The sequence below is a fragment of the Nyctereutes procyonoides genome, unplaced genomic scaffold (genome assembly GCF_905146905.1).
Source record: "Nyctereutes procyonoides isolate TBG_1078 unplaced genomic scaffold, NYPRO_anot_genome, whole genome shotgun sequence".
Lineage (NCBI taxonomy): Eukaryota > Metazoa > Chordata > Mammalia > Carnivora > Canidae > Nyctereutes > Nyctereutes procyonoides.
This window is the reverse complement of record NW_026575029.1, coordinates 6,072,876-6,098,498: the sequence shown is the minus strand read 5'-3', so window position 1 is coordinate 6,098,498 and position 25,623 is coordinate 6,072,876. Positions and strand designations below refer to the sequence as shown.

The following is a 25,623-nucleotide window of genomic DNA, read 5'->3' as shown; positions in this document are numbered from 1 at the left end:
TTAAAATCATCCTATTCTGTAAATTATTTGATAAGCCTTGGCCTACAAAATTCATTTCCAGTGTTATTTCTGCTTAAGTTGGCAATTTTCCATTCAAATAATTAAAATCTCCGCATGCAAGTCATTATATCTTAAAAACTTTTTCTAACTGTACTCTTTTTTTCCCACCTTTTTTATCTGCTTCCACCAAGAAATAAAGATTTTAGACATAGGTAAGCATTTTGCTGAAAGGTTACTGTATGTTTCCAAATGTCCTTTTTACATTTTGATGTGATTCTCTGACATTGTTTCCTAAGAGCATTTCATCATGAGAGAGGAAACTCTGTATCACAGAACATCTAAGGAATTAAAACTGCTTAAATGAACCATTATTTAAGTAGCATATTGCAAATAACATTATGCAATATAATGTGAAAAGCTATTTTCAAGTTAGTTAATAAAATAAATTTCGTCACAAAAAATTACTATAATGAACCTGTCCATATAACAAAAAATACTTCTAAACTTGTTACTGGCTCACATAATCTAAGCCATATTGAACAGAACCAAATCTGAAGCAGAGTAGGAGAGTTTAGGACAAATTTAGTTTGACCAATAATTGGGACAGAACCTGGTTTATTGGACCTAAAGCTTATTCAGTTTCAAGGATTCTGTTTAAGAAAAAGAATCTAAAAATATTTGCCAAGATCATGTAATCATGTTCCCTGAGACCTGGCTGGTCTTACCAGGAACCCATACAAAGGAACACTAAGGCTTTGTTAACTTCCTGGTAAATTCATCGCTGCTGTAGTTTATAATTTCCCAAGTTGAGAGAGTTACTAGATTTGAGTTTTAAGAAGTCATGTTTGCATGGACAGTATTATGAAGGAAAAGACTTTCTTCAAAGCTAAGGGTGAACTACAGTTCAAGCAAATAGGTAGGTTCAGAAGTTTTTCAGATTCTATTTGCTATGTATACTTAGCTAGAGAAGGCATAATAAAAGCTTGTGTATAGACACTTTTGACTGAAAAACTTTCCCCAGGACAACAATAAAGGGGTAAAAAACCAATATATTTTAAAGTGAAGTTCACCAAAATGGCAAGACATATTGGGCCTGCTAGATCTAGTTTGGCTAGGAAAGTATCTAATGAAATGATATCAGAAAAATTAGCGATAGCGTATGTGAATCCTTGAGATGAATACATCAGCATTACCCACTGAAACCACGTTGTAGAGATTGACAACTAGGAAATAAGAAACAAAGTTCTACTGGAAGATGAGTAGCTGTTGCATATCAATATGGCCAGGCACGGCCCCATGACCTTTCCCTGAGATCCTCTATTGATCTTGTGCTATCAGCTAATAGCTCAGTCACATGCTGAGATTAATACTAAATTTCTCCAGACTGCTGAGCATGCAAAGCTCTGCTATTAGAACCCACAGCAGAATATCAAAATTTTTCTGGCCTTGCCTTCTTGGCAACTATGGAGAAAAGAGGAAAGACAAACAAGTGTGTATACCACCTAAATGTGAAAATGCTGGAGGCAGTACAGAAGGAACTATCAAAGCAGCCACCTTTTAACAAACCAGCCTATTACATGCCAGGCTCAGTGCCAGATATTTTATATACTTTATTGCAGATCCACACAATAGTCCTTTGGGATTACAGATGAGGTCATTGAGGCTCAAGGAAGCCTTGGGGAAGCCTTTTCTTCCCCAAGACACATAACTAAGGAATGGGGAGTGGAGATTTGAACCACTCTAAAAAGTGTGTTCATTGCAGTACACCTCACAGCCAGCTTTTATGTGTCCAAATGGCTGGGTTTCTGTGGAATAATTCTCTGGGTATACAGAAAGCTAGATTCATTTCACAATCATTTGACAAATTACTTAGAGCTATAATCTCTCTCTCTCTGGGAAAAAAAACTACATTGATTAGAGGTTAGAGATCCATTATTATTAACAATACTTTCCTAATATGAGCTCATTATGTACTAACTCATGGTGTCTGGCAGTGATACTCATTGTAATCCCTCTCTCATGATCCTCCTTAACCTTTCTCCTCTGTACTTTATCCTGGCTAAATTTGAGCTCCTGCATTTCCTTTATGCACCATGCATGTAAAATATGCTGTTTGGGCTTTATACTGATATTCATCCTTGTTAAATCAGTGTTGCCTGGTCATTTCTCATATACTAGGCACTTTGACAAGTAGTAATATAAGAAAATCCATGGTCTCGGACCTCACCGTCTCGTTGGGGAAACAAGATATATATGTAACAGACTAAGTAAGCATTCGTTGGCACTTTATTATATCCATGGCTTATACTGTGATGATAACTCTATGGAGGACATGATTACTGGGAGATGGGGATGTGGTAAAGGAAAGTTCTCTGCAAGGTTGATATTTGACCTAGGTCTACAAATGGAGTCTGCTCAAATGAAACAACAGAAAGTGGGGGAGGGTACGGATGGGGAGCAGTCATGAAGAAAGAATGCAGAACTAGGGAAGTTCCTGGAGTTTATGAAAAGACATGAGCAAGACCTGTTCGGAGAGGAATCAGATCTACCTGGATAGAGTCGGGGATCCCTGGGAAATCATGAGAGATACAGAGAGAAAGTCAGAGTAGAGTCAGATTGATCAGGGCCTGAGTGCTCTAAGGAATTGAGTGCTCTAAGGAATTGCTCTTCTGTCCTATAGGACAACAGAGCCAGTGGGAAGCCATTGTGCCCAAAATGATGGCATACTCGGAATGGCCCTTGAGGAAGATGAATCCCGTGTCAGTGTTGAGGATGACTTGAGGATCGGTTAGAAAGCTGTTCCCTGAAGACATGAGATGCTAGGTGCCTAAATGAGTATGTCTAGCAATGAAGGAAATCCACCCATAAAATAAAAAAGGAAGGCAGAGAATGAACATACTGTGTAAGGATGATAAGAAGAGTAAGATGCATCCATATCCAAGGCTTTTGAGACCGTGTCATCAAAGAATGACGAAAATAGGAATTCTGTTTGCTTAATAACTAACTAGTCATAACTGACCTCACAAAAGCAAGATACTTCAACTCACTGGAGCTTCTCTATTTGGCTTAAAAAATAAAATTCTTTTCAGATGCTGCTTCCTATTTGCGTATGTTACCTTCCTCATCCTAGCTGATAGGAGCCTGTTGGCTTTCTCCTCCTCCCCCCTGTGCTGGCCAGCATACAAGTCATGAAGTGTTTAGGAACAGATGATAGGAGGAAAAAGAAATAAAAAAAAAATGTGTCTAAATACACAAAAATGAACAGTGTAGCCGGTTGTTCATAATTGAGTAATATATAGAAATGCATGATCCTGTTCTTTAACTGTGTTCCGTATACTATTAATAGTCTCATTAATTGGATTGATGGGGAAAATAATAAAACTATTCAATCACAAAATAAATATAAAACATATAGTCTTACTATTTTAAAATTCAGAATATACTGTCATACTGAATTTAATAAGTACCGCCAGGATATTATATCAAATTAGAGTCTCTAGCTATACTTGAAGGAATGGATATAAATACTAATCAATCAACATATTAAATTTTTTACATAAAGGGAAGCTTCTGAAATCCTTAAAATTTAAGATTCTCTTAGCTATGCTAAACATTTTCCCCTATGATGTTTATAGTATTAGTTTGCTAACAAACTCCTTTTGTAGGTAGTAAATTTTAGCTCATCTCTGTTCCAATTCTTTAAAATTCTAAAATAAAGGAACTTAAATTAATTAACTAATACCAGCTAGGAAGCAATAAAGCACATAGGACTAAAAATCAACTTTGTGAATTTTATATTACCAATTAAAAGATCAAAGAAAATTTCAATCACGGGTCCGTGAACTTGAATCAATTAAAGTTTTTAGAGACGAGAATATGAACGCTTGATTCAGCACTTCTTATTGACTTAATATTTAAAAATCAAACAGGCACAGAAATACCACATCCCAAAGCCCTGCTTGCAGGTATAAAAAGGTATAAAATGCAGAAAAGAGGCATTTTATTGTTATACATAAATATTATTTATGCTTTCCTGTTTGGTAGAGGCTATGGCACAATTTCCAATAAAAAGATGAAAGTGCTAATGATATCTATTCTATAGCTTGTTCTTTGCAAATATTTCTCTAGTCTAAGAAGGTTGAATTAAGACAGAATGAATAAGCGAATATAGTCTGCATTTACCACTGGATCTGTGTCCATGGAGAAGCTAGTTCACTTTGGAATCGTGATAATCTAGGCAGTAAAGGATGAGTTCATCAAGGTGCAATATACTAAAAGTTCCTAACTTGCTTTGATTCTGCTGCCATTAGTCAAAATCTTAATGTTATTTTAAGTCTTTCTGAAATGAAAATCAATTGTACAAGAAGGCCACTGTGCTTCTCCTGGTGAACAGAGACCCCTGCAAACCATGCATTCTGTAAATCCCCACACTCCAGCTACCAACGGCCAGACACACTCAGTCACTGTAGCCTCAAATTTTCCACATGAGATGTATTACTGACTTAAAAACTCACCACCCATTTGTGCCAACACACCAACCTCCCAAGGGCTTTGGCTTTTCAGGAAGTCAGAGTGCAAATACTAGCTCACTCTCAGAAAACTCTGCTTACATCAGGTGTCCTTGAATCCCGGACCCATCCCATATATTGTTCAGAGCTTCTCTTTGTCCAGTCAGTCAACTGAAAGTTTCCAAACTCATTATTTTTTCTTTTAGTTCTTTGGTACTGATCCCTCTTTTCATATAGGAGGGGCTGGGGCAAGAAGCAGCTCTAATTTGCCATGCTAGGCTGCACTGCAGAGAATTTATCCAGTTCTCATTTCCTCACTTTATGCTTCTGTGGGGAATATTTCCAGAGGTAAATTCTCTTCTCCAAGACCGCATACTCCTCCACATTTGTTATTCTGGACAATGGAGTTGTGTGCAAAATTAGAGCCTTCATTTGGCAGACATTTTTAAAACCATTGGCATATGTTGCTTGATTTAGAAATTTCTGTATCTTCAAAGAAGGAGATGCTTCAGGACAGGAAATACCAAATGTGAGCACCACTTTGGACATTCTCTTATTACTATCCCACTGGAATAAAACTGACGTCAATAAAGGCAAAGCTTATGACTTGAATGTCCATTATTTTTGGACTCATGTCCTATAGCTCAAGCAGCTACCTCAAAAATCTGTTGTTTTATTCTCAAAATGAGGCACATCATGAAAGAGCAGACATAGTTTTTTTTTTTAATATCATTTTCATCAGGGTCCTGGAGTTTTTATTCTCCTTTATTGTAAAGCCATAATTTATATGGTTAGAACTGCTAGGTACTAAAATTCTCCCCTATACACTATTAAAAGAAAAAGGCAAGGTGCAGAGTAGCATAATGGCTTTTGTGCAAAAAATGTGTATATGTCTATAATTAGATACCTCTTTTAGGGTATATGCTTTTTTATCATGGAATATTGGAGAGAAGAAGGGCAAGTGAGAATCCTTTCACTTTTCATTTTGTACAGTTCTGTACAGTTTATTAGTGGGTAAATAGATGGGGAGATCATGATTTAAGTTTTGGGTTGTTTTTAATCATCTTTGGATTGAAAAACTGAATAAATATTCTTTATTTTTGAAACACTGTCCTAGAAGTTGCTCTTGAAGGATTTTTCTACAAATAGCCTTTTCCACAGGTATTTTAGAAAAGATTTATAAAGAGGGTAAAGAAGGTGAAAGGGATTTCATGATTAAGTCCTCCTATCCCAGGTTTCTGATAAAGGACGTCATTTAAATGAATAATTCTGCATATTACCCTCCACTCGAAAAATTACTGAATATTCCCAGACTACCCCAAAAAAAGGTCTTTGTCCTTGAGCCAAACCATATGTATCTGAACATCAAGTCCTCTTGCTTTGAGAATCCAGAGGAACGATTGATTATAATACTTCAACACTGAGAAAAAAAGACCCTGGCATGCCCTCCTGGAAATGGTACCTTTCTACCCTTTGAACCTGTAAAAGGAAGAGAGTCTTCTTGACGCTATTTTCTTAAAAGTGACCTTGTGGCTCTATAAAGGTATTTTGTATGAATACTTAACTCCAACTGAATTTACATTGGATTGCATTATTCATTTACCTTTATCATCATTACTCTAGAAACAATTCAAAGTGGATGTTTAAAAAAGGGTCTGCATTGTTTTAATAGTCTAGGATCTTATAGCATAACAGCGGGACCAAGGAAATAAATGTGAACCTATCCAAATTTAGATAGTTCTTTTTTTCTTAGTAATATTGCAGAAAGCTGGTCATACTTAAGGTCATTAACAATAATTATTTCACTCCTATACTGTAGAAAGTTATAAGGCAAAAGACATATGGTGGTGTCAGAGCGGGCAGAACAAAAGCAAATATTAAGAAAAGCTAATGCTTATTGAGTATGTGTTACGTACTAGGCATGTCCTAAGCATTTTACCTGTATTAGCTCATGTCACTCTGTCAGCATCCTATGAAATGTTTATTTTATTATTATTATTATCATCATCATTATCATCATCATCACCTTTACAGATAAGGAATCTGAAGCACAGAGTTAAGTAAATTGCTGAAGTTCATACATTAGTGAGTGATGAAGCTAGGATTCAGACCCCAGCAATCTGGTCCAGAGATCATGCTCATAGATACACAACTGACAAGAAAATGAACTGTGTGTGTGTGTTCTCATAACCAGCCATATGACTATTTATAATTAATGTATAATTGAGGAGAAAGACTAGAGAAGTCTTTCCAATATCATGTCTTTCAAAATAGACCCAATTTGGATGAGTTGCAAACCTGTCACCAGCTGTGTACCTGAAAGCCCACTCTGTCAATGTCAGGCTGTTTGTAAGGGGAAAAAGAAATCTCTTAAAATTGCCCTGAAGGTTATATTGATATGTAGCTTTTCACTTCATCACAAAGTAATCAACTACCACATTAAGGAACACAAATGTCTGTCGCATTTAAAATTTCAGGCATCAATTTAGGAAGGTGATATTGTAGCACTTAACATGGCAAGTTCACCACTTGGTATAACCCCGTAGTGCTAAAATGAGAATGAGTTAGTAAAACCAAGTTTATCATCAAGATAATGTGGAATCTGATAGATTCTTATCTGTTGACATCTTTATGGGCACACCAAATTGTTTAAACTCTTTTTAGAATTTTTTTTTCCAGAAGGCAATATTTGCGCAATGTACAAAATTACAGCAATCCTAAGAATGTGGTGTGGAGTGTTTATAAGGAGATTAACTTTCTAATTCCAACTAAGTGTCATAATCTGTCCATTCCTTGATGTCAAGTCTTACCACTTTTTACAGTGGGACATAAAATATTTCACATTTGCATTACTTTGTATGCATAAAATTGAGGCACTATGTTCTGTGAACAAATGCTTGCATCTCACCAAATTCATAGACAAGTCTGAGAGCAGCTGAATTTACAACTTTAAAAGTAAAATGATGGATTTGCCATTCTGCCTCACTGCATTAGGCCACCAACTGAGACTGCCTCCTACACATGAGTGACCTCATTCCAGTGTTTAACCCCATAGCTCGGGACAAACATCATAACTGCATCAGAGCGCCTTTCTGGATGATGATAGAGCAACCAGGACACGATGCTACGTTTTTGTCAGGGGCAGGTGTTCACGTGATTGGGATTTGTAGCAAACAAACAGGAGGATTCCCTCTGATGAGGCGTGAGTGAAATCAGTAGTATATTATACTTCGCTGGAGTTTGACAGAGACACCCTTCCCTTGGAATAAACTTTATGTGTGTCACTCAAGGGCAATTTATTAATGGCTTTTCATCAAACCAAAAGGATTTAGAGAACTTGCTGCTCTCGTTGTTTTTGGCTAAAAGCATACTGCCTTCTAAAGGGAATAATTTTCAAGATGACTGTTTTAATAAATTTAATAAATTAAAAGCTCTGCAACGAGCAAGTGAGGAAAACAGCCCTGTCAGAGCTCAGTTATTCTTTGAAGTCGTTATTAAATATGCTGTTCATTTTCCAGTCTTTAATAATGGATTTCAGTTTATAATCAGTTTTCTCATGATCGGTTTTGTTTTGCTTTTAATTCTCCCCTGTGTATTAGGAGTAACTGTCTTGTGATGTTTATGTATGATCCTTTTTTTACAGCAGCAACCCAGCTCATAGATACTACCTTGCAACCGATCCAGTTACGGGAGATTTGTATGTTTCTGACACTAACACCCGCAGAATTTATCGCCCCAAATCCCTTACGGGTACAAAAGATTTAACTAAAAATGCTGAAGTGGTCGCAGGGACCGGGGAGCAGTGCCTTCCGTTTGATGAAGCCAGATGTGGGGATGGAGGGAAGGCTGTAGAAGCAACGCTCATGAGTCCCAAAGGTACTACCATTTATCAATTTGGGGATTTCTTTTTATTTAAAAAAAAAAAAAAAAAAAAAAGGATAGGAAACCCAGTTAGTGCCTGACTCTGTTTAATGCTGAGTCTAACATTTTACCCTCAACTGTGTTCTAGAAAGCTGTTTCACATCTAGTGTTTTTTCAAAGCCATTTAGCGTGAAACTGCTAGAATCCTAAGTTGATTTTACAGTAAATATGAGGCTCTTGGCATTTGTTATCATACCATTTTTTTCAACTTCTCAAAGAAAAAAGCAACTAGTCCATAGTATTCAGGTCACATCCTGTTAAACTTCAAGAAGTGTCCAGATTCTTTCATTGTCCTGGAATCTCTTTGTCATGAATGAGTCCCAGGCCTCTTTAAAAACCATCACTAAGCAACGCTATTAGTCCTCACTCAGTTTGGAGCTATTAAACTTTTGTTTCTATGCCATGGGAAAAAATGCTTGCTGTGAGGAATTTCTAGAGGTAACAAGGGCTAAAATTCTATGTGATAAAGGTTTCTAGCTTTTAAACCAGTTGGGACTGACTCCTTGCTCATGTATTATGCTATTCATTACAGTGTTTTTTGGTTTGGGTGTTTTTTTTTTTTTTTTCATTATAGCTAGCAACTGTTATGTGAACAAGGACTGGAAAAAAGCATTTGTTGTACTGAATTATTCATAATAGCAAATTTCATTGTAACAAGGTCAACGAAACACTAACCTTGGCTTAGATCTGTTTTTGTTAGAATATAGTTACTCTAAGTTCAGAGTAAGAGAATTGGGCCTGTTTCTATAATTGAGAGGTGACAACATTATACAGAAGTTATAATTTTATATTTAAAATGCAGTCACCACCTATATGATTCGTACACTAAGTGGAGATTCTTACAAATTTCGACTATTTCTTGATTACATTTTACATTGATTTTGTTTTAAATGCCTCTGTTGGGTTTGTCCTAATGTATTTGCAATCTGCAATCCTACCTGCTACCGGTCACCCATGTTATCCTTGTGGTTTGAGTGTTGAATTTAATGATGGGCCTGTGAATGTGAATCACATTGAAAAATTGGTCACACTTATTATTTCTCTTTGAAAAGGGATGGCGATTGATAAGAATGGATTGATCTACTTTGTTGATGGAACCATGATCAGAAAAGTTGATCAAAATGGGATCATATCAACTCTCCTGGGCTCTAACGATCTGACTTCAGCCAGACCTTTAACCTGTGACACCAGCATGCACATCAGCCAGGTAGTTTAAAATATTAAGCTGCTTGTTTGTTTTTCTTCTAAGTATCCTGGTTTCCTAGGTCAGTAGTCCATGATGGCCCCATATTAAACTGGATATATCATGTGTGGCGTTCATGGTAATAAAGCTGTTCCATTTAAATGTATTTCAGGAGCTGATAAAAAGTTATTTTCTTTTATCGTTCTGCATTTGATGAATTCAATGAGATTACAGAACAATTAGCACTTAAGAAATGCTAAGGCATCTGTAATAAAATACCAGTAAAGTAGCATGCAGATATTCCAAAAAGAACAAAACAGCTTAAATCTCTAATCTTTTGATCACATGAGCTTTTTAAGTAGTAGAGAGCCCACTATGATTAGTCCCTAGGGACTTATATTTAGAATTAGGACCTTTACTGTTGGCTTGATTGAAAACACAATAGAACACTAATGTATTCATAACCTAGAAAGCCTCAATGTTTGGCAGTTATTACTGCTATAGGAACATATGTGTTCCTATCTCATTGATACCTCTTAACTCCCTGCTTAGGGATTCGTTTGCTATTTGGCTATGACTTCCAAATCTTTCAGGGAGCTGCGTTTTTAACTAAAATGCTATTACCTACATTTGTGTCCCCTCGAAATTCTTAAGTTGATTTTACAGTAGCTCGTCCAGGAAACAATTTTAAAACAGTTGATCAAATTAAAGGTAATTTCCTCGAATGGTCTAATTTACTCTTCTGGCAGATTAACTACAGCACAGTCACTGACTAACCAGACCCTTTCTTTCTATTATGAAGGTACGTCTGGAATGGCCCACTGACCTAGCCATTAACCCTATGGATAACTCCATTTACGTCCTGGATAATAATGTGGTCCTGCAAATCACTGAAAATCGTCAAGTGCGCATTGCTGCTGGGCGGCCCATGCACTGCCAGGTTCCGGGGGTGGAATATTCCGTGGGGAAGCATGCAGTTCAGACAACACTGGAATCTGCCACTGCCATCGCAGTGTCATACAGCGGGGTCCTGTATATCACTGAAACCGACGAAAAGAAAATCAACCGAATAAGGCAGGTCACCACAGATGGGGAGATCTCCCTGGTGGCGGGAATCCCTTCAGAGTGTGACTGCAAAAATGATGCCAACTGTGACTGTTACCAGAGCGGAGATGGCTATGCCAAAGATGCCAAGCTCAGCGCACCTTCCTCCCTGGCTGCCTCCCCCGATGGCACCCTGTACATCGCAGACCTGGGCAATATACGGATCCGGGCTGTGTCAAAGAACAAGCCTTTCCTTAACTCTATGAACTTTTATGAAGTTGCCTCTCCAACTGACCAGGAACTCTATATCTTTGACATCAATGGCACTCACCAATATACTGTAAGTTTAGTCACTGGTGATTACCTGTACAATTTTAGCTACAGCAATGATAACGATATTACCGCAGTGACAGACAGCAATGGCAATACCCTTAGAATTAGACGGGACCCGAATCGGATGCCAGTTCGAGTGGTGTCTCCAGATAACCAAGTGATATGGTTGACGATAGGAACGAATGGATGTTTGAAAAGCATGACCGCTCAAGGACTAGAATTAGTTTTGTTTACTTACCATGGCAATAGCGGCCTTTTAGCAACTAAAAGCGATGAAACTGGATGGACAACGTTTTTTGAGTAAGTATATCCAAATTCTGCTTTGATTATAAAATGCTGTGATATAGTAATGCAATCTAAAAATAATGATATAATCTTAAGGGCAGGTGGGATCCAGTTTGGGGAGACCTGGAGCTTCTGTCTCTCTAAAAAAGAAGAAAAAAATTAGACCAAAAAAAAAAAAAAAAAGGGACCCAGGCAATGAGAAATTCTGAAGCTTACATGCCATTGGCATCACGGTCAGTCTACTTCTGCTTAAGGGTTGACATTGTGCTCCCTACAGATCTAATGTATTAACAGCAAACCTTTGGAGAAGTGGACTACAGCTTTGATTTTAGGCATAAACCCTCTGGGTTTACATTAGCCCACGTGATAAAGCTGCCACTACAGAGGAACTTTAAAAACATTCACAATGAAGTTAGCTATTTACATTAATGCTACAAATGTTCTTCTTATCAGAGAGAAAGCCTTAACTTCTTACAATCAGTTTGTGGAGAATCTAAACTGTACTTAAAAGGACCTTTCCACTAAATGCAAATCAGCAAGTGCTGGGTTGCTGTGGAAGCGTATGAAAAAGGATGAGGCTCATCCTGCCAGGATATTCTTCTACTAAATATGTGAGTGGTGGCCCAGGCAGTGTGCTATTTGAACAGTCACATTTTGTGAGGTCAATCAGAATGAAATGAGAATCAGCCATTGTATATTTTATGGGATATGTACTTTGCAGTGAACGCATATGTAAAATCATTTTCGATTACTGTTCACTTCACTAACATCTCACAAACCATAAGGGGAAATTAGATGTACAGAGATGGCATGTTGACAAATGCAAAATAGTCCTTGAAATGAATATTGAGTTCCTTAGTGTGATTTTTACAATGATGTGCTGGAGCAAAAGTGTTTTCTGTAGAGTACACCTCTAAAATTATAATAAAAGTCAGTAGAAAAAAATGATCCAATATCCAAATATTTTCTGTACAACTTTTCTGGAATGGATCTTATACATGAAGCTGAGTTCTCCTGTAGCTTGAATTGCTTTTCTTTTTTGACAGATTCCCTTTTAATAAAATGAATGTTACCCAGCAGCATGATTTTGTCAGAGGAACAAACCTTTTCAATTGAATTACATTAAAATTCTGTTCTTAGCATTCCTTTTGCTCATTTTAGGATCGCAATAGGAAAGGAATAAATTGGAAGTTAATGGAAAGCACTTCCTTTGCACCATTTTCAAAGTGATAGCAGGCTATATTGCCAAAGAGGCAAAAAAAAAAGAGTCCAGGAAAAGTGCTACCATCAGATGAGACTGGGCAGGAGAGCTGCTCTGATTTTAAGACCTTCAGGAAATGATGGTGGCATTGGTAGGGTTTCAGTTTAGTTAAAAGCAGGGAGAAAAAAAAATAGAGAAATAAGTTTTTAGTACAGTCTAGGACTCAAGCTCTGCTCTGTCAGCCTCTTTGAAATGTGTCCTTATTTGTTCGCAGGAAATGACACCTGCATAGAGGTTCATTGTGTGGGTGACTACTGACACATGAACTTCTTGCAGCAGTTACAGTGGTTGACTTAATGACCTACAAATGAATTTTAATCCAGTTTGGAAGATTAGACAAAGGGATATACTCCATTGGTAGGGTTGATGTGGACTAATATAAACAAATTTAGGATTTTTACCTTTTTTAAAAAGTATGGTGCACAATGAAGACATATTTCTCTGGTAACCGATATTCTCCAAGAACCCCAGAGTTAGTTAAGAGACAGCACAGCCGCGACAGTAGAGGTTGAGCTGGCAAGCGAATCTCATGACTATGAGGGGCAAGCGTTGTTTTAAAGAATAATTTTGTTACAAGTAAGTCTGTAATGAACTTAAATACATCACAATCATATCTTGACAAATACAAATTCATTACACATCATATTTAAAATACAACTATTAAGTTACATCTAAATAAGCTAAGGAAAGGCAACTATTACCAAAAGCATTACTAAAATATTTTACCAAATATAAGCCTCATAATCGTGTATATTGAGACATATAAATATTTATTTATTTACATATATAAGTAAGTATATATCGCATAATATATACATATGAATATATATTTATATCTGTAAATATGCACAAACATATTTTGGTTATAATTTAAGAATATACTGATTTAATAAACCGGTGCTTAAAAAATCATTTTTCTAATAAAATGAACAGAAATATTGCTTTTTAAAAACCATGGCTTTATCACTTTTTCTCTAGATGTGTGTAGCAAAAGACAAGACTAAAAAAATGTCTAAGAAACATTTATGCATTTTGCTAGACAGTGTATTACAGTATGAGACAGAACAGAAATAGGGCACTTAGCCCAAGTAACTCAGAATCATCATGTCAGAATAACAAGTGATCTCTTTTTTCTTTTTTCTTTTTTTTTTTCTGTACATTTTTATACTTTGGCTGTGAAAGAGCAAGGGCCTACCTCTTCTATGTGAGCTCTAGAAACCTTAAAACACATTCAAAAGTAAGTGCACAAAAGGAAGGGGAATGCTGTTTTCAGACACCGTCTCCAGTAGCCCTCTCTGTTGAGACAGAGCAGCGAATTTTGTCTGCGTAACTTTGCAGGTATTGCTGGGCAGACTTCACGCCAAGCTCTACTCATCAGCATCTTGACAAGAGTTTCTGCTTACTACATCCAGGCTTGGACATGTAACTGGGAGAAGGTGCTCAGGGGCAGCAGGGGAGCTAGGTCCCCCCCACCAGGCTTCCTTGGTGTTCACTGACATTGTTGGTGAACTAGAGTGCTCCTGCAACACTGGGAATATCTATCACATTCCCCTTTATATCTGTGCAGCACTGTGTGTCGAATTTAGACCTTAAAAGGATATTTGGTGATTTCATAAAGGAGGGATACAGGAGCTTTGAGGCAGAGTTCTACGAAAACCACAGGGAGATTGTGAGGCGGGGAGGGGGATCACCATTCCCAACTGAAAAACACCTGTTTTCTATGACTGTCATGACACCAGTCCCTAGAGCTGATGCAGGCCTTAAAATTATCCTTCTGCACAAATATCTCGCAAAGAGAAATTAAACTTCTCGGCCCAGATTCCCAATTGTACATGTCCAGCTTTCTCCCTAGCCTGGTGTCTTAAAAGCCTGGAGATTAGCAGCTTTATAGGATAGGAACAGATGGCACAAGACCCAAAATCAGTAAATATGCCTACTGATAAAAGTATAGTTGCTATAGCTTCTACCAAAGAAATTTTAAAAGAGAATTAGCTCAATTACTTACCTTATATGTTTTTTCTCAGAACAAACTGAGAAAGCATTTTATAAAATGCAAACCAATTATCTTTGTGTCCCCCGCAAGTCCTGGAATGTTGCAGTGCATACGGAACTCTTCCAATAACAGTTTGCTGGTTAAAGGAATAGAGAGAGAAACCAAAGATATGGGGGCACCTGGGTAGCTCAGTGGTTGAGTCTGAGGTCATGATCCTGGGGTCCTAGGATTGAGTCCTGCATCGGGCTCCCCACGGGGAGCCTGCTTCTTCTTCCTTTGCCTATGTCTCCACCTCTCTCTGTGTCTCTCATAAATAAATAAATAAAACCTTCAAAAAAGAAAATAAAATAAAAAAGAAACCAAAGATGTAGACAAGAGAAAATGTATTTATATAGAAGAACCTGATAGAACCCATAGCCGACTCTTGCCCAGGCTCCATGGAAAGCACCGTATAAATTTTGCTCCCTCCCTTTCTGAAGTAGTTTGGACTTCTCTGTACAAATAGTTGATACTGAAAATATTAGCAATTATCATTCTTTGTTTTCAATACTTTTAGCTATATTTACCCAGTATTACATGTTTATTCAGTTTCTTTTGCTTTAAAAATCAGGACTTCCTCAATTGGTCTATTAGTAAAACAATTAAGGAAAAAATGACTTCATACTGATAGCACTCTCTTCTGAAATATTGGTCTTAGAAATTAGCTTGGAGTAGAGACAGAAAACATGTCCCAAGCAGGTGTAGTTGAAGTATTTTGTTATACCTGCAATCAGAAAGGAGGATTCTGGGAAGAGAAACCCCAGTTCCCAAATTGAGATTCTTATCAGTGACCAATAAAATAGGGGGATTTTTTAGAGTGTACAGATAGTTCCCAAGGTACAAGAACCTTCATTTCAAAAACTAGAGATAGCGTTGTCTCCTTAGCAGCAGTTTCTCTCCTTGTTACTTGTAATGATGACGTCCCTATTGTGACTCGTTAGGCAAGTGGCCAATATCCTTAGATGTGCTACTGGATGAGATGATAGGAAGAGTGCAGAAGGCAGCAGAGGGTTTGTAATTCAGCTTTGAAATCTTGGAGGCAGACTAATAAGTTTCATGAACCGAATAACTTATGTTTTACTGATTGAATAAGCCATCTCGTCCAAGACCTCCTCTTCCATTGACTTGCCAGGCGGTACAGAGGATGTCCAACTAGCTAATGGGGCCCCCTTGTGTGAGGACACTGTGATAAACCTCGTTACTCCCTTCCCTCAGTATTAGGGACTGTTTCATGCTGGTCTTCATACCATTTAAAATATCAATTATCACATGTTACGATTCCTTAGCTAGAATAATTCCAGGGTGGTCAAAAAGATCTCACCTGCTAAAAATGTATTATTTAAAAAAGGTGAAACCCAAAGTGAAACCACAGTTCTCACACTTGACTGCACACAGAAGCAAATCCAGTGTATTGAATGGGGCAATAGAATAAATTATTTAATAGTAAATGGCATTTCACAATTCTCTGCTTGCTCACCCCCATAGAAGAACTGTTTGGGCATATCTTTCTGATGCTCTTCTGTCTGGTTAAAGAAGACAACTTTTTTTTTTTTTTAAATGCTATGTGTTCTGATAAAGACACACCACCAGGTTGGTGGCAGTTTTTCTATCTTGGGACTTTGGGTATTTAGAGCTTTGTATTTGTGGAGCTGACTCTGTGATCTTTCATGAACTATATTCAGATTTATAGAATAAATAAACGAGTTTCAGCTTTTATGCATTTATGTAGGTATAGATGGGTCTCTAGCTTCTCATTCGGGTGCTTTATTGTCCCTCATTCAAGCTTAGCAATTTCAGAATGAGCTTCTGAACCATTTCTTTATAATGAACTTAACTCTGTGCCCATGGCAAACCTATGACTCCCAGTGACATCGGCTCTGATGCTCTGGGAAGGTATCAAAGAGGGATCTCAGAGGAGGAAAGACAGGCAGGGTAAAGAGGGCCTGGGACTACAAACTCAAACTAGTCCACAGAAAGCAAAGGTAATTTGGAAAACTCAATGACAGTTACTCCAAATTAGAAAAGATGTGTCCATGCCCGTTGACACTGCATCATGTCTAAATAGCCTGACATCTGTGCCGTGTTGTGTTCTCCTCGTGTGTGTTTTATGCAGTAGCCTGTGATGTTAGAAAAACTCTAGAGTCATCTTCCACAGGACAAAACTAAGGGAATAGCCCTTCGCTTGATAGGCAGCTGACATCCAAGCCTGAATGCTCAAACCCTGAAACTATGTTTCAGCACTATTTCTGCCCAAAAAGGGGTCAAAAACAAAGCCCATTTTATAAATACGTATCTAAAGATGGTACTAGGCCCCCATCCATTTTTCCCTTTTTTCTTTTTCTTTCTTTTCTTTTTTAAGTTTTTGTTTTAATTCCAGTTAGCATACAGTATAATATTAGTTTCAGGTGAACAATAGAGTGATTCAACACTTCCATATGACACCCGGCACTCCTCCCCAGTGCCCTCCTGAATCCCCATCACCTATCTCCCCATTTCCCCACCTCTCCTTTGGGGACCCTCCGTGTGTTCTCTGCTTACTGTCTTCATGGAAGAAAACATTTGAGACATTAAGAATGATTTTTAAGAAATTAGATGACTTAAAATCATGGAGAAACACTGTAGAGTTGATTTCCGGTTTTGCTATTTTGCTTAATTGTTTAATAATTTTGCTTTGAATTTTTAACCAGAATGTGTATTCCCAGGGACATCAGTTAAAAAGAAAGTGCAGGCAAATGAATAAAGTGGCTGCTGTACATTTCAAACATTAACCTGAGCTCTACTAAGGCAATGCTTTTATTAATACTCGATTTAATCCAATTTTTTTCTGCAGTCTAGTTTTAAGACATAGTTAGTTCTCCCCAAGTTTAAAAGCAGAAAGGGAAATATGGTATTTGTATGTTATTCCTAGTACTGGAAAAAATCCCAGGAAAAATAAGAACAGATCAGATTTTCTCAGTTTATCTCAATATAATCCGTAATATAAAATTTCTCATATTTCCTCAGTATAATTGCAGTGTTTCAATAGTTGCAAGGCTACATTGACCCCTTCGGTGTGTTCCATTTAGCAAATTAATGTTCTGGATGTGCTAAATTGCTCCATAATGGTTCAGTGAAGCTTCCAAAAGTGTTGAATTCCCTCTTTAAACTAATTATGTAACTGTCTAAATCTGATAGCCTCTTGTGTGTGTATATCTGCAGCTTCCCTTTTACACAGTGATGATCCAATGATTTATGCTAAGACTGAGTTATATACACCAACCATTTTAGAGGATCGTTTGATGACAGCACAAGAAGTTGCACGTTGATTACCAGTGAAAGGGAACTTCTTGTTTTTTAACAGTCACAGAACTGAAGATCTACTGTTGGGTATTTTCTAGAGACTAACCAGTATCTCTGGCTCATCTGTGACATCAAAATAAAAACAGCTTCGGCAGCCCTCACTCCTGGCTACCGTATTTCTCAGCATCCCAGAGAAAGCCCCTTGCCTGTATGCCAGGGTCCTGGCCTCAAATCACCCCAGTTCCTCACGTAGCATCCCCCCATCCATCAGTACCACATCTCCAACATACACACTTACACACCTCAAAACACATTTCCTAGACCTTGGTTCATTCCAAAGTTTGGTAAATCTGCAGTTCATTAAGTGAGAAACCCCGCCCCCCCCAAAAAAAAATAAATCTTCTGACAAGATGTTAATGTAAAGAAATACCACATTGTATCCCTGGCTAAAAGCTAGGTTTTGTTCCGTTTAAATGTATTTTAAGAATTTAAGTCTTATACAAACTAAGATGTTCCCATCTTTGGGCCTTGTAATGAAAAGCGGCAGATACAAAGCAAAAGCTGCAAAAACTTGTAGTTTATCTAAAGGCATAGTTAATGAACCTTTAAGTACTTAGTGAGTATAATGCAAGCATCAGCTAAAAGAAAGACTTCATTCTATTTTTTTAAAGATTTTATTTATTTATTCATGAGAGAGGCAGAGACCTAGCCGAGAGAGAGGTAGGCTCCCCACAGGGAGCCCCATGTGGGACTTGACCCCAGGACCCTGGGATTGGTCCCTGAGTCAAAGGCAGATGCTCAACCACTGAGCCACCCAGGCATCCCAAGACTTCTTTCTATTTCCAGCTCTAGGAATGGGGAAAAAGGAACCACATTCTAGTAAAGGCAAGCAAAGCCTGCCCTGAGGGATTGGAAGAAAGTTCTTTACTCACAAATGAGGTTTTTAAAATGGATCATTAGAGTCAAAGTAACAAAAGAAAAATTGCAAGAGTGTTCTAAGGCCCAAGAACAAAATGACTGAGAATCCGAAAGCATCACACAAGTCCTGCGTGAACCAGGACATAGCCAGGATGATGGAGTTGTAGACCCTTAAGACCAGGAGGAATGAGTTTATATACAGTGGTTATTTGTCATTTAGAGCGAGGGAGAAAGGTAACACCTTGCAGCTCACCTCCGTGCACATACCTGTATGTGCATATGCAATTCAAGATTATATCACTTACGGCTTATTAATTTAATGAAGAGTTCTGCTCTTTTAACTTGATTTGTGAAGTGTACTCCATCCTCCTCAACACGGAGGGGGGGCCCACAGGCATGGTTGGTCAGTCCCACTTGGGACTGGTCCAGGCAACACCAGCCCCAAGGGAGGCGCTTTTTTCCCAAAGTGGCTATGGCACCTAAAAGAAAGTGAAAGTCTTTAAAGAAAATGAAAGTCTTCCCATGTGATATCGCAAAGGCATGCTGATTAGCAAATTATTAATTCATTTCAAACCTCCTAGGCATCAGTAAGCTGGGAATTTTGTGCTTGCCCTTTGGACATCAAGCACTTCCCATTTTCCCAGTGACTCCCTGGCGTTCCTTTACTCACCCACTCGCTGTTCGTTCAACGAGGAAGGGTCGTGTGCCAGGTGCTGGTGCACGACGCCGGAGTGCAGAGTGGACGGGCACGTTGGCAGGGAGCTCAGGAGCGAGACAGAGACGCAGGGGATGGGGAGGATGATGAGTGAGCGCAGAGATAGAGGCCCCGACACGCTGTGAGAATAGAGACGAGGACCATCTCCTTGAGGCCAGAAACTCTTCCCAGGGCGGGTAATTTTGAAGCTTAGTCTTAAGGATTATGAATGAAGGCTAGCAAGACTCCTCTTGCTCAGTTGCTCACTTCTAGAGTGTTCTAGGCCAGAGAAAGCATGCACTCAGGAGGCAGGAGGGCAGCTTTTGGAGAGACCATACGGCCCGAGCATAGCACATGTGTGGGGAAGGAGGAGGAGGGGACCCAGGGAGGTGGCAGCCGTGATCCAGCAGGGCTTGTGTTGACGGGTGTGGTGGGCTCCCATCCTGGACAGACAGGGCTTTGCAAAGGACTTCAGCCGGGAAGCAGTGTGATCAGTGTGGTGACAACGCGAGGATGGCTTTACGGAGGAAAGGAGAGGCTGAAAACGGGAGGGTGGGCAGCAGGAGACAGCAGATGGGTTTCAGAGAGGAAGGCCTGAACTCGGCTGGGCGCTGAAGGCCCAGGAGAGGAGGCAGGCCCACCAGTAGAAAAGGAACTGGGGCGCCCGGGTGGCTCAAGGGTTGAGCATCTGCCTTGGGCTCAGGGCGTAATCCTGGGGTCCCAGGATTGAGTCTTGCATCGGGTCCCTGCATGGAGCCTGCTTCTCCCTCTGCCTTTCTCTCTGTGTATCTCTCATGAATGAATAAATAAAATCTTTTTTAAAAAAATGGAGATCACACAGGAAAGGAAGGTAGAAGGTGTAGTTAGGAGGGAGTGAAATGTGGATTTACAGGCTGAATTTTCCGCAGCTTGAGAATAAAGACGGTGCCTGTGTTAGTACTTTGGGGTCCACTTTCTGCTACTGGATCCTCTTCCCCTGGCTCTTGGGAAGCCTCCAACCTGGGCGCTCTCCCCTTTCCCAGCCCCGTTTGCTCCTTAACCACCCCGGTGTGACCATCCCTGGCTTCCCCTTGCACCTCGCACTGTGTGATACTCCTTTTCTTTCAAAGCTTGTGAATAGACAATTTAGTCTAAATGCCGTTCCATCTCAGGTTCTGGATCCATCCACCACTACTGTTGCTCTTCCTCCCAAGTCTCACGTTCGCCTCAGTGTCCCAAATGGTCGGCAGTTCACGGGTCCCTTGATGCTGCTGTGTCTCCACGGTCTCCCTGTCGCCATGCAAGGCATCACCCTCTCCGGGGGGGGGGGGGGGGCGGTTCTGGATGGGGCAAAACAAGGGCCAAAACACAAAGAGGAGGACAAAAGAGAGGCGTGGGTCTGACCTCCGAGCACTTCCCAGCCTCGTGAGCAGATCCAGGAGGATGAGGGCACATCTTTGACACCCAGCTCCCGCTTGACATCAGCTCCCTAGCAAGCCGAGACCTGCCCAAGCCCTGGTCTCTAAACAGATGAGTCCCGCACATATCAGCCTTCTTCAGTCAATAAACAGTTGTTTGGTTTTTAAGAAAAATGACTTAAATATGATTCTTCTCTTAACAATGGCTAATCCAGAATCCTTCAAACCCAAAGGGAGCTAATTCTGGGATGTCCTGACTTTGGAAGCCTTTGTCTCTTGGATGAACTTCAAAGCTGGGCGGTGCCTCCTGTCACTACTCCGTCATGTGGTCATCAGAACTGTGTGCGGAAGAGGCGCTGGGTCCCTTGCTTCAGTGTGATCTCTGAAAAATAGGTCCTGTGGGTTCAGCGTTCAGAGAGGCTGAACCAGAGAGGTGAGGAAGGAAAGGTCCGCCGGTTCCCTGCTTCTCTGAACCTGTCTCCTGAGGTATTAGAACAAGACAATAGTGGCTCAACTTCAGGCTACTGCCGTTTCTGGTTTAAGGGAGCACAGCACTGGCCGAATTTTGCCCCCACCAGCCAGACCTGTGGCAGATGACAACCTGGGGGCAAAGAAATGTTAACAGGTGTTAGCCACCTCCCCACCCCGGCGCCGTTCTCACCCCTGCTCATCGCGATCCTCTTAGCACTCGAGACAAAAATCACGTAAATTAAGACTTTCTTGCATCTTTCTTCTTTTGCATTTTGCCTGTCATTCTTGGTACTATGTAGGTAGCAGTCAACTCCGTACCAGGTGGACGTGTGATTTCGGAAGTTGGCTGATTGCTCTACTTTCCGTGGTGATGGAAGCATTTTACATTTTCTCTCCAGAACCTGAGCTTGGCCAATTTCTGACTTATCATCTTGCTACTGAATTCAAAGAAATTAGGACTTTGAGATCATTGTTAAAATGCGTATACCTCGGATTCGTATTCGTTTCTAGAATTGGGTAGATGTAAATTCTCTTGATACTCGTGTTACAGGTCACAGCCCCGTTATTTAGGGTTCCCAGTCAGCCCACCACTGGAAGTTTAAATCAGGCTCTGTTCTGCTGTTCTGGCTGTTGAGCACGCCCTTCGTCAGGAATGAGCTCAAGGAATGATTTGTGCATGCGTTTTGTTATGATAGGGTGAGTCCTTTTGTCCTACTTCACCGCAGTGACAGGTAGAGTGTCCATATTAGCATTGTGGGGGAAAAAAGTATTGCCATGACGGATGGTGAGATTAAGGGAAGGTTTTTTTGGGGGGAGTTAGGGGGGGTTTGCTGGCTAATTAAACTATGGAAGAAAATTTGAACCTAAGGAACCTTCCAGAAGTTGGAAGCAAACATTCTCTCTCTGTATCAAGGGGACAGTGAGGAGAAAGGCAGGTTGGGTAAGTCTCCTTCACAGGCGTCCTTACTGTGACACTAGGCTGAAAGCAGAGGATGTGCCCTCACTAAGCAGCCCCCAGAGTAGGCCTATCCTGGGATGGCCCAGGAAAGACAGGGTAGGGCCAGTCTAAACTCGGACTTGACCATTTATGCCCCCTCCAGAGGTCTCCAGAATGTGGCCCACCCGAAATCTGCTGTCTTGCCCTCTCAGAGCGGGCCGACTTTGGGCTGGAGAAGCCCACGCATGTATATACGGATACCTCAGAATAAAACCTACATCCAGCTTCACTCTTCTCTGGGTGAAGAGCATAAAGGTTTGGGAGAGAGGCATCTCGAACATGGTCCGAGTCGATACGTAAGTCTGCGTCCGCTTTGAGAAAGACCAGCTCCGTGTCGGGCTGGATGAGAAGCCCACGCTCAGCCCACCGCTCCTGCAAGCGGCCCCTCCTCTGGGTTCCACCTGCTTCTCCAAAGCCCGACTCTCACGCACACAGATTTCTCCCAGAAGCAGGAGATCATTTTTAAAACGTGACGTTTGATTAAAGAGGCCATCTTGTGGGAAAACACTGTTGACAACAGATGATCCTGTTGCTGGGTTTCAAAGGCAGTTGGCGAGGACGGCACAGTGTTTCCACTCGAGCACATTTGCCATATCGACGGTCTATTGACGTCGTGATGGTAACCGTCTGACTCAGGCAGTTTTTCTCTCCGTTGAGGAGCCGCAGAAGATGTGCGAGCAGGCAGGCTGTGTAGGAGTGGCGTCTGGGAGGGTGAGCTGGGCCCCGTGAGCACGGGGAGGGGCAAGGAGACCAGTATTTAGGGTTAGGGCGGTGGTGGGAAGGGATCCGAGGGATCCGGAGGGAAGCGAAGGGTGGGCGCCTCTGTCTACACCGAGGGGAGAGGCCGTCTTCACGTCGGGATGAATGCGGCATTTCCACTGACAGGGCCTGAGGCTGACTCTCTGGGCCATTGGTCGATAATCCCACTGCTTAGGAAACTTAAAAAGAGATTTAAAAACACACCGCACAGGCTAAAACAGCAAGTCTAGGCAGAAATGCAATCAAAATTAAAGACGAACAAATAGATAAACATCAGCTCAGGGCATCCCATCAGTGGAAGAGCAGAAGGTCACGAAGAGCCGGAGGGAGTGTGTCTTTGCGGGGGAGAGTCCTTTGTGAAGAGGGTCAATCGGGAGCGAAAAAGAATGTGCTGTGTTAGGAATTTGAAGCTCTGAGGCTGAGCCCAGATGAGTGGGCTGGAGAGCACGAAGCTGATGTTACACCCAGATTCCCTGGAGCCTGGGGCACTGGCCGTCCAAGAGGCTGATGAAAGAAAAGCGGCATCTCAGGTGCACACGCTGGGCAGGGCTGGTTCGCCCCCCCAAAGGCCATTGGGTAAAGCCACCGAGGCTGGTTCCATGGGAGGGCCTCTGCTGGCGCGGAGGGACAGAACTTTGCAGAGGACAGCCGGCCGATCGCCGTCTCCCTCCCCTTGTGGAAGAAAAGAAGGGCTCACCCTTGACTACTGATTTGTTTCTCACTGCCTTCTCCCGAGGCCCCTGGCCATGGTAATGTCTCTGTTCCATCTCTTTTGCGTTTCCTTGACGCAGGTGCTGATCCGTGGGGAGGGTTTTCACTGATCCACACTGACACGAAAACCTAAACGACATGGAGAATTTTTTTCACCAAGCTTTACTTTATTCCTTTTAAACCATGGTCTCTCGCCCGGTCGTTAGGTCCTTTCTACCCTTGGTTTGCTTAAATGGCCTTTTAGGAAATGATGGGGATAACAAGGTAATACTTTTTTAGATAAAAATCTTCTATGAGGGGGGCAGCAGTTTGGCACTGCCTTCGGCCCAGGGCATGATCCTGGAGACCCGGGATCGAGTCCCGCTTCGGGCTCCCTGCATGGAGCCTGCTTCTCCCTCTGCCTGTGTCTCTGCCTCTCTCTCTCTCTCTCTGTGTCTCTCATGAATAAATAAATAAAATCTTAAAAAATCTTCTATGGGTCCCAGATCTTTTTTTTTTTTTTTTCTGGTGGGTAGAATTGGCAGGCCTGGGAGGCCGCTTGACGTGTGGCCTCGCCCCTGGGCTCCTCCGGCCCCGCCAGCACATGAGCCTGGTGAGAGCCTGGCCTTCCCTTGCCTCCTGCAGCTGCCCTAGGCCCCTGCACCCGATTCGGGGCTGATGGACCCTCCTCTGTCCATCCAGCCGCTGCTCTGCAGGCACCGATTCAGGACTTCCAGGGCTCAGCTGGAAAGCGGGGCCCCTAAGATCCCGGCTTAACCCCGTGCCCCTCTGAGTTGCACTGCCTGCAAAGGTTACTTGTATTTTTATTTTCCGAAGAACCAAAGGCTGATAGGTTAAGAGTCTGAAGTGTGCGGCCTCGCAGGGTCCGTGGCGCTGCGCTCAGCCTCCTGTGATACCAAACGCCTGCCCAGCAGGCCCCAGAGTGGGTCGGAAGCCGGCAAAAGAGCGGAGGCAAAGGTGGGAGAAATGCTTCGTGCAGGAGAAAGGTGACGCTCCCGCTTAGATGGAATGGAGCCAGCAAACAAACGGGCAAGAGGGTCAGAAAGGGGCAGGCAAGTGACAGCAGCAAGAATGGAGCCACGACGCACTTGCAGGTGGCATCATCTCTCCAAAGCTGTCGTTCGCCACTATCCGGCAGGCTCTGGTTTGCAGAAGGATCGTGGGCCTGGGATCCGGCGCGTGGAAACCCCAGCAGGGCCCGGTCATCGGACGCCAGGAGAGCCTGATCGAGTCATCTGGGTGCATCGTATTTCCCTTTTTCCATCTGTAAAATGGGAGGGGGTCGGGGGAGAATGTAGCACCGAACTGCCTTTGATGCAGGAGCATTCATACCCATTACGGGTTTCTTCAAAGCACGATGGCGCGTGAGAAATGTCAAGGGATGCCAGGTTTGTGTCCAGGTGAAAACTGAACCTTAAGCTGATTTTTGTCCATAATTCTGCAGAAATAAGCTATGCCTTGTTTGTTTTCTCAGGAGCAATAGTTTCTTTTTAAAAGCAATGACCGCAATGAGCCGTGCTGGATTTCTTTCATTGACGTCTTCATCTGCTGGGGGCATTTGGGTTGGTGGGGAGGGGAACAAGTCTGCCTTTTTTCATTTCAGCTCTGCCTTTTATGGGTCCAAACAATGATTGCACTTAACGGCGCATTTCCTTTCCCTCTGCTTCCCTGTCCTCGCTTGCTTCTCCCCCGAGTGCCCGCATGTGCCGCTGGCTAGGCCGCGTGGCACGTTGGCGGAGCAGGTGCATCAGGCCCTCCATCTGACTGATACTGTCCCCTCGGAGTTAATGGGATCGCCTCATCACTGGGCCCCAAACAGACATCATCTCT

General features: G+C 41.5%; 1 protein-coding gene across 2 annotated transcripts in view; it reads left to right on the top strand.

Moving 5' to 3' along the window:
• Positions 1 to 25,623, top strand: part of TENM3 (teneurin transmembrane protein 3) — a 339,277-nt gene that overhangs the window by 288,511 nt on the left and 25,143 nt on the right. The window contains exons 18-20 of one of the 2 annotated variants that reach the window (XM_055315712.1): positions 8,152 to 8,384; positions 9,482 to 9,636; positions 10,415 to 11,289. In XM_055315712.1, coding sequence (XP_055171687.1) covers positions 8,152 to 8,384; positions 9,482 to 9,636; positions 10,415 to 11,289 — 1,263 coding nt within the window. The remainder of the gene's footprint in view (positions 1 to 8,151; positions 8,385 to 9,481; positions 9,637 to 10,414; positions 11,290 to 25,623) is intronic. The other variant, XM_055315711.1, reaches the window with a different exon arrangement.